At 41.3% G+C, this 9855-nt stretch overlaps 1 protein-coding gene across 1 annotated transcript in view; it reads left to right on the top strand.

The window, feature by feature from the left end:
- The first annotated feature begins 6305 nt into the window (after positions 1-6305).
- The window catches only part of pappa2 (pappalysin 2), a 77860-nt gene continuing 74310 nt past the window's right edge, over positions 6306-9855 (top strand). Inside the window, exon 1 of the mRNA XM_067604969.1 lies at positions 6306-8969. Within this exon, the coding sequence (XP_067461070.1) occupies positions 7982-8969 (988 nt within the window). The 5' untranslated portion in view covers positions 6306-7981. The remainder of the gene's footprint in view (positions 8970-9855) is intronic.

Below are 9855 nucleotides of genomic sequence, written 5' to 3'. Positions count from 1 at the left end.
AAAATAGTAGTCTCAACAAAAACAATTCAAGTCCAGCATTTATAGCAGGGCTGATGTTTTGCACCTTTGCAATAGGTGTTTCTATTTTTCTGGCCACTCTGTGCAACAGCTAGCAGCTCTCAAGGTTCACCTGCTGTTTGAAATTCATCCTAATTATGATTTTAGACCAAAACCACTTTGTTGTCCATGTTAGTTTTCTTTCAATTTGGCCTTGTATGATATGATATCATGAAGAAAAAAGAAAAATAAATAAATAATAATAATAATAATAATAATAATAATAATAATAATAATAATAATAATATATCATTTTAAAAAGGATAATATGATAATTCTTTCTCTTTGCAATGAAATCCTCATTTAAAACTCAGAATAAACAACAACAGCAACAGCCATAATAAATCTATAAATCTACATACTTCTGTGGAATCTGATCAAAATGTCACATTAGGGAAATATCAAGTTGAGCCTTTACATCAGTTTTGTTGTATGTAATCAATATCCAGTATTAATAAAAGGCCAACATATCAGCAAACTGATAAAATACCAGAATATAAAAAAGATGTATAGCTCCATAGCCTCAGAAATACCATAAAAATCATGAAATGCTGATTTATAGAAGGATAATATACAAATATCAACATTAAAAACGATTAGAAGTATTATTATTATTATAATGATTTCAGTCGAACATAGAAATATAGATTGTTTCCTCATGTTTGTCTTTTTTTTAATTTGAGATCATATTGCCTTTACATCAAAAACAAGCAGGTAGGTCACATCCCCAAAGTGCAGCCAGCGACGGAGCCAAGAAAAACAGTGTCTTGTCATTCAAGCATCCACCTGCAGCTTTGCAAATAAAACCTAAGGAGCATTAACGTATTCACGCTCACAGTTTATCCAGCCTGCTACTTGCTTTTCCATTTTTACCTCCACGTGAGCAAATAAGGGGTCCTCCATGTAGGCACGCACAACATGGATTTTCCCCAGTGTTTTTGTTTGTGGAAGAAGTTTATATGTACCATTATGGAGCACAGTTAGGATGTGAAATAAGGTTTTCAGCAAGAGGAAAATTACTGGATACATCGAAGAGTAAATTCTCTGAAAAGGACCACCATGTCAAATGTCTTCCTCTGTGCTGCTTAGCATAGGTCAGTCAAGCTGGGGAAAGATGGGCTTCATTTACTGTGTGACTCAAAAGAAAGAACGGAAAGTCGGTGTGCTAATAGGGATACTCAATATTTATGTGATATTTTGGCTAATTGCATTAAATATACATGCAGCAGTGTGAAAAACGTGAATCATACAATATTTTTTAAAGCTAAGAATTGGGAATTTTGTGTTTTTTTCCCCCTACATTTTGACACAGATAAACTACTTTTTAGATTATTAAATTCAGCTGTTGGGTTTTATAGAGATGACACAGTGCAGAGTGATGGGAGAGATACCAAACAAAAGAAAGAGACAGATGAAACATTAAAACAATAAAAAAAAAGTTGCATGCATACAACGCCAGATTGTCAGTATCAATTTTTGCTGGTTATGTGAAGCTTTTAAAAGCTCCGCACATGCAACAACTGATTCTGAATAAAGATCTTTTGAGCAAAGCACCTGCAGTACTGTATATACATCATGTTGCATCTGTCCCTCTCAGCACCCGACCCCCCCCCTTCTATTTTATATCAGTGGTGGTGAAAAGCTTGCCTATTTTCTTTCTCCCCTTTTCTTCTTTCTTCCCCTCCTCATTTGTCCTGCACATCAGCCTGGATTTTCTCCTATTGGGTCCCCCTCTTTTGCATGAGGGACCGGGTTGTGTGTATGTGTGTTTGGGAAATGTGTGTGCCGGTGAAGGTGGTGGGGTGGGGCTGGAGGGTTGGCAGTGTTGGTGCATCGTAGGTTATAGCGAGTGGCGGAGAGGTAAGAGAGAAAAGAGTGAGTGACGGAGAAAATAACAATGGTGTGTGGAGAAATGAATGAGTGAGCAAAAGCGTCTGTGTGTGTGTGTTTGTGTGTGTGCGTGTGTGAAAGAGAGAGAGAGAGGGGAGACAGAGAGCGGGCCTCAGGGTCAGTGGGGTCAAGACCGACAAGCTCAGATGAAGGATAATCTGTGGAGGTCCCTTACAGTGGGGGGTGAGGCCCTGGTGGGGCACGCCCATTCAGACTCTCTCTCTCACACACACACACACACACACATACACACACTCTACCACACACTGCACACCCCTCTGTCGCTCTCTTCCTCTTCTGTCTCTACTCCTTCATCCTCCCTTTCCCTCCCTTTTTTGTTGCTTTCTCTGAAACCCACCCCTCCTATTTCTCTTGTTTCTTTTTTTCCAACACAGTTGCAGCTGGATTTCAAAGAGCACTTCGCCAGCAGAAAAAGCTGAATGTTTAGCAGGCAGATCCCTCAGTCAGGCAGGCTGGGATTGTGGAATTCCTGCCTCCCACTCTTTAGGAACCGTTTTTTTGCCCCTTCGGGGGCCCCTGCCATAGCTGCCAGCGGCCTCTTCCTCCATCTCCATCTCCAGCTTGGAGCCAGGGCCCTGTTTGCAAATTGAGCCTGACAAAAAATAGTGGGGTCTGTGGGAGAGGAAGGGGCGACATTTCAGAAGGTGTGGAACAGCAACAGCTGCCTATAATAGCCACTTTTTTTTTTTTTTTTTTTTAAATCATCACGTAGAAGAGGTGGTGGATAAATAATGACTGAATACATAAATGAAAGAGCAAACAAACATTTCGATGGATAAAATCTTTATTGAGGTAATTTGTCTGCATGTCATAATTGTAAACACAATGGCACAAATCAATCCTACACAAGGATCTGGTGGTAAAACCAAAAAGTCTACAAACAGCTGACAGTATATAGTGGCTATAAAGTTTTATAGCATTTTGAAGATCAGTATAGATTTTGTTTGCAGTGTCTGGAAACATCTCAGTAAGTACACCTGTCTTTTGAGTTAGGAGGGCCTGCACAAGTTGCCAAAAGCGATTTTTCCATTTGCAAGATATCTTTCATGTGTCAAAATATTCAACTATATATGATAAGCTGCAAATATACACAGTTTTGGCAGAAAGGAAGAAAAGATCAGGACATTCCGCAACACTTAAAATGCATGTTTTCGACACATAAAAACTGTATAATACTGGAATTAGTGCAAAAACTGTGTGTGGGATATTACCGAAGGAAGATTCACTTACATTGTGCTCTGAGGAGTCACCTCTTCTGCTGGCTAAGCAGGAATGAAGGGAAAAATTCTTCCAGTAGTATCAGTCTGTTCAGTCAAAATTTGGAGGATGTGGCCATGAGGGACCAAACAGGTTGTAACAAATTGTGAGCTGTGGATGTAACATTTGCCCCAGAATGTATGGAAACACAGACACACTACTTTAATGGGAAAAACAGTATAATATCCTAAGAAGGAAAGTTCATTTTTGATCTTGGAAAAAGTAGTTTGCTAAAAAAAAACCCAAAAAACAAGACAAAACAAACCTAACTCAAGGGCCACTTACTAGCTTTTTTTTCCAGAGCTTTCAACTGCATCCAGCAGTCACAAACTTTGAGCAAAAACTCTGATGCGATTTAAAGCTCTAGTAATTTTTTCCCCCTACAAACAGCATAATTTGATATCTTAAAGAGAGTAGTGTAATGCATCTCACATCCAATAATATGGTTAAATCATGATATTTAATGTTGTACCATTATTATATGATATTTCTCCGTATATTTCTCCTTATATCCCCCCTGCTTTCATTCCTTCCTCTCACCTGATGCGTCCTCCCCCTGTTTTTTCAGCCCTGGCTCGGCCCACACGAACACAAGCAGATAGCATATTTGGAAGATAAAAAGCTCGCAAAAACTCTTTTCATGTGCAAGACAGATGTTGGGCCTGTCTGTGTTGTACTACTGAAGGAAACCAGAGAATGTTGGACCCTGTCTCCCAAGAAAAACGACACAATAGGTCGTAATGTCAGTCGGGAAAAATGACCTGTAGTTACGACTGAGTGACAGACACCATCTAGTGGCCATAGCAATTAGGACCTGGAGAAGTGGCGCAGTTCAGATGACCTCAATATAAAGTGAGGAGGCGGGTTCATGCTCAGCCTTGCAGCCAGTTTTTCCCAGTGGTCACTCACGGTATTGCAGCAAAAAATCCCCCTGCGGCCCCAAAAAGGATTTCCCCATAGACCACCATTGTAAAAGAGACGCTGTAAAACTGTTGACAGGACACCTCGAACTACAAACAAGGTCAATTATGACTTTCACTGTTATAAATTTGTGATCCACGGAGGTTTTATATATGTAAAACTTTCCTTGAGCCGAAAAAAGCCATTTAAAAATCTGTGACGTCATCACAATGTAAAGTCTATGGGCCGAGCGGGAACTTGCGGGCGGGGCCAGCGGGGGAAACACCACTACGCATATTCAGTGGGCCGCACAATGCAGAAGCAAACTCGTAAGCTACTAACTTTTTTGACATATGCACCAGCCGAGCAGTTCTTATAGGACTGAATGGGCGCCATTTTTGGTCCGGTATCCAGCTCTTATAATAGATCCATTGGCGGGTTGGTGGATGGCTAGATAGATAGATAGATAGATAGATAGATGGCAAAAAGTGGACTTAGCTGCAGAGACCGCTGATTGCCTCCTATTTTCAACTGCAAGTGTCACCCTGCCAACCACAATTTGGGACAGTTTTTGTAAAAACTGTAACTACAATTGTCATGGTGTTTACTGTTGCCATGACGACAAAGGTTGCCCAACTTTAACGAGGTAGTAATTTTAATGGCATTTTAACCCAAACCATGATCTTGTGGTTTTTGTGCTTAAACCTAACCAGACCTTAACCACAGCATTGTCACACCATAAAACATCATTATGTTTTTTAACAGTGATTTAACAAATGATGTCGTCCTGCAGATTACCGCCGATAGAGGCGCCTGATTGAAAAACGCTCCTATGTGTCGTTCTGGAACGCATGGGCAAACAACCTATGTGGTCGTTAAATGTGGAGGACTTATTGGACCAAATGAGTGAGTGAGATAGATAGATAGATCAAGAGAAGAGGCAGGGAGGGAGAGAGTAAGAAGAAGAGGAAAAAGAAAAAAGGGGGCTGGGGGTGGTGATGGAGATGAAGGGGGAGGGGGGGTACTCAAACCTCATCTCCTTCACTTTGTGTGTGTGTGAGAGAGAAAGGAAGAAAGAGAGTGGAAGACATCAAACACACTTATGTTACTGCAGCAGTCCCGCCCCTCCAGCCCTCAGCTCAGCCACCTCCACCATCATTCATCCACTGCCGGGCTGACAGGAGAGTCTCCCATTAATAAGAGTAACTAAGTACATTTACACAAGTACTGCACTTAAACTGTGAGATATTTGTACTTGTGTATATCCATTTGATATCACATATTCCACCATGTTTATATTGTGCTCATAAAATGCAATTAGATTTAACTATCAAACTGTAGATATAAAATTCTTTAAAGTGGCTCCAACTTGGCCAACTACAACAGTAAAATACTGCTTACACATAAATGCATCAATACAAATAATCCAGTAATATAATATAATATAATATAATATAATATAATATAATATAATATAATATAATATAATATAATATAATATAATATAATATAATATAATATAATATAATAATTTAACACTCACAGGGGCCATTTTCTGCATAACTTTTTTTAATACTTACATTACTTACAATTTTGCTTTACAACATTTTGCAGTGGTGGAGGAAGTATTCGATTCTCGATTCTTTACTTCCATAACAAGTAAGTAAAAGTCAATGTAAATACATTAGCAAAATATGCTTAAAATATAAAAAGTAAAAGTACTTGTAATTCAGAAAAATGGCCCCTGTGAATGTTACAATATTATAAATGATATTATTGGATTATTATTACTGATGCATTAATGTGTAAGTAGCATTTAACTAATGTAGTTGGTCAAGGTGGAGCTATTTCTTTTATCATTTATAAACTGTTTAGTGGCTAGTTGAAGCTATACCAGTGAAACATATTTTACAAGCTTGTCACATGTTTTGTGTGTAAAATCTTAATCTACAAAGTAACTGGTAGTTTGGGATGAAATGAATGTAAAAGGTATATCTCTATCTAAAGTGTGGAGTAAGTGGAGTAGAAGTACAAAGTTGCATCAAATGGAAATACAAAGTACAAGAACCTCAAAGTTGTGCTTTGAGTAAATGTTATTAATTAAATCCCACCACTGCTTTATTAAAATTTGAAATGCAGGACTTTTATTTGAAACAAAGCATTTTCACACCACTTATACTTTACTTATAGCTACTTATACTTTACTTGTACTTATTCTTTGAGTGCTTCTTCCAACACTGGAGATGGATGGATGGATGAGGCCAGGACAAGAATAATAAATACATAAATAAACTTTACAGCCCCTTTCCTGTCTCCCCTCTGCATCAGAGGGATGCACAGCACAGGACTGGGCAGGAGAGAGAGAGAGAGAGAGAGAGAGAGAGAGAGAGAGGAGAAGAGGATTTCCCTTGTAAAACACAAACGTGAGGCAAGGGTAGGACGCCCCCCCTCCTCCTCCTCCACCACCACCTCCAGCACACTTCCCCTACCGGTGATGTCAGGGCGGGCAGGGGCTCCTTGATAAAAAAAAAAAAAAAAAAAAAAAACTAAAAAAAAAAACCTTTGGACTCGGGAGAATGAGAGAGAGGGGGAGAGAGACAGAGGGAGAGAGCCAGGGAGAGAGAGAGGGAGAGGGAGAGAGAGAGAGAGAGAGAGAGAGAGAGAGAGAGAGAGAGATGGAGGAGTGAATGGAGGAGGATATTACTACTACTGCATGGACCGGTGCAGAGGAGCAGCAAGTCATTCTGAAGCGCACACAGACGCACAACAAAACCAAGAGGAGCTGACGCGCGGACGCTGAACCATGATGGGGGTTTGATGGACTCATATTTTTGTCCTCTCTCAGAAATTATAGGAAAGCTTTTCCTCAACAAGTAGGGTAGCTATTTTAGGGCTGGCACTTTGCACTGTACTTCATTTTGCCTCTGGAGTGACTTTGTTTTTTTTTTTATTTTTATTTTTTAAAATTATTACTCTGATTCACCTTGCAGTTATATTTTGGGACAGGACGCACTAAATGATGCCGCAATGGTCAGGTAAAAAAAAGTAGGAGGTTTTTGTGCAAACTCACTATGGAGGGAACTCTGATTTATTCATGCTGCAAATAAAGTCAGTCAAAGGAAATTGCATTCACATTTTCCTCAGTAATAAAAATAATTATGTGTCTGGTGATGTCAAATTTGAAATCAGCCTAGTGACGTTTAAAATAAAATCTTTACCTCATGGGCTTAGGACTGAAACGCATACAGAAATAGCTGGACGGTTTTTTTTCTGCAAGTAAACAGAAAGGAAAGTGACAGAGGCTACAGATATTTTGCAGACAGTGAGCATGAATGGAAAGGAGGCAAAGCGTCGCCTCTGAAAGGTCCGCGCAAAGTGCAGGAGAGTGGAGACCCATTGCAGCTGCGCCAACAAAGAATTTAGATTCATTTAGCTGAAAATCTGAATGAATTCTGTCATTCTTTAAGTCTACCTTGTTAAAAATTAATACCAAACATAAAACAAGAACCTCAATATGCAATAAGTCCTTGTGAGAAACTCTGAATGTGACATTTTTCTTTTTTAGTTGGATCTCTTTGGAATGCACTGATAGTTTATATTTGATTACTCTCCTAATTTGTTTACCAAGATAAGTGAATTTTTAAATTCCAGAACAGGCAACTTAAACAGCTGCTTCTTTATTTCTGGGTAAATGTGCGCAAATAAATCTAATAAGCACAGTCTGGTGTGAGATCTCTTGCTGCTGACTTGGGAAACCAGACACAGACTTTTTAAGAGCTAAGATCTTTTCTTTTTTCTTTATCCTCACAAAAAATAATAATAAAAAAAAGCCAAATACTTTGCCTAAGTTGAGAAAATGTTGTTGATCAGACTACTGGCTATCTTCCTCGTCTTCATCACTAACACGTGGCTGCTCAACCCGGTTCGCTCCGATGCACTCAGCCGGTACAAACGCGCCATGGCCCGGCGGGCAGACCGTGAGCTCCCCAGGATAGCAGGTGAACCCTGCACTGTCTCCGGCGTCTGGAGGTCCCGGCGGCAGCCCCGCTCCCTCTCCCCGTCCCAACACCGCCCTCCAGTGGCCCGTCTGAGGACACACACGAGCCAGAGAGAGCTGTACACTGTTAAGAGCGCTCCTGCGGTTTGTGCAGGAGGGTGCGGGCTTGACACCGGGGTGCACCGGGTCGCTCCAGCGGGGGAGGAGAGGGGAAGCTGGGGTGACACACAAGATGTGGCGGTGGGAGCGGGCGACGGATATGATGACTTGTCTGGACGGGTCTATGAGCAACATTCGCCGAATGACAGGAGAGACAAAAATTATGCCAACGAAGACGCCACACAGCCGCCCGGGAAGTCTTCACTTAAAGACGCCGGGCGAAGCGTCTCTCCCTCTGGCCACGCGCAGTCATCACGCGGCTCCCGCTTCAGGTTTCCACGCAGCCTCGTCGTAGTCCCTTACGAGGAAGAAAACAACTCCAGCTGGGAGAAAGTTTTACCCGACAGCTCAACAGATTCCAAGGGGCTCCAGATTCTCCGCAGACTGCAACAGGGAGATGGGGACCAGCGGACTTCGACTGGGACCCCGGAGTACGGTAACGGCGACTATTCCGGTGAGGTAGAAGAGACGGATCCGCCCGCGAGCCTGCCCGTCGGCAGCTCTTCTCCATGGGGGAGCCCCGTGCCAAGGGTGCCCCCTTCTTGGATGACCGCCCTGTACTTCAGCGGGCGCCGGGAGCAGCTGAAGGTGAAGCCGGCTGCAGGGGTGGAGCTGCCGAGGGCCAAGTTCAGCCTGGAGCTGTGGGTGAAGCCCGAAGGAGGGCAGAGCAACCCGGCGGTCATAGCAGGTGGGTGAAAGCTGATCATGTGTGCATCATAGGCACTGATGTAGGAAAAACTCTTTACTGGCATTTCACATAGCCGGTTTCCACCTGAGAGTTTTAACCACAGTCACAGGCCACACACTGAGTTTGGGAAACACGCCTTGCTCAGTGACAGCATGACAGTAGGAGGGAATACATCTCACACTGGCCCATTTTGTGGATTTAAATTTATAACTTTCTGCTTACAAACTTAGCTAGACTTAGCCATGTGCCTGTATTTCTGCTTGTCAGGAAATATTATATTATAATATCAGAATATTTTTATCATCCTCTTGTTGGTTGAAATGTCTCCATCTGTCCAGCACCAGTTAGTGTCTGTTATCGCTTTGTGGCTCCTACCGCTCTGTTTACCTGCTGTTGCTTCTTCTCTTCCGCTCTGTTTAATGTAATTCTGTTACATTTACCTTATGATGCTGAATGTCATTGCAAATATCCTGTGTTAGCCAGTAAACTTTACAGCATTTGGGTTTTTCCTTTTAACAACAGTCTCTTGTGCTATGTGAATTTTTTTTCATTATATGGTTTCAGTGAAAAAGATACTGGTCTCAGGAGGCTAGTGTTCACGACAAGGTCACACAGGGTTTATACATTGTTTACTCTTAAGACTAGTTTCAAATTCTGGCATGTTGACAGTGATGAATAAATCACAGGGATCAGAAATACATGATGACATCACCCGGGTAGTCAATTAAAATATATTGCCAATAAAATCACCAACAATTTTTATACTTGATTATAATAATTGTTGTTATATAATCGTGTAAATTGAATATCTTTGAGTTTTGGACATTCGGTCGGACAAAACAATCAGTTTGACCTTGAGCTCTAGCTTATGATGAACATGATTCAC

Source organism: Thunnus thynnus, chromosome 12 (genome assembly GCF_963924715.1).
Source record: "Thunnus thynnus chromosome 12, fThuThy2.1, whole genome shotgun sequence".
Taxonomy (NCBI): Eukaryota; Metazoa; Chordata; class Actinopteri; order Scombriformes; family Scombridae; genus Thunnus; species Thunnus thynnus.
This window is presented reverse-complemented; position numbering and strand designations above follow the sequence as displayed.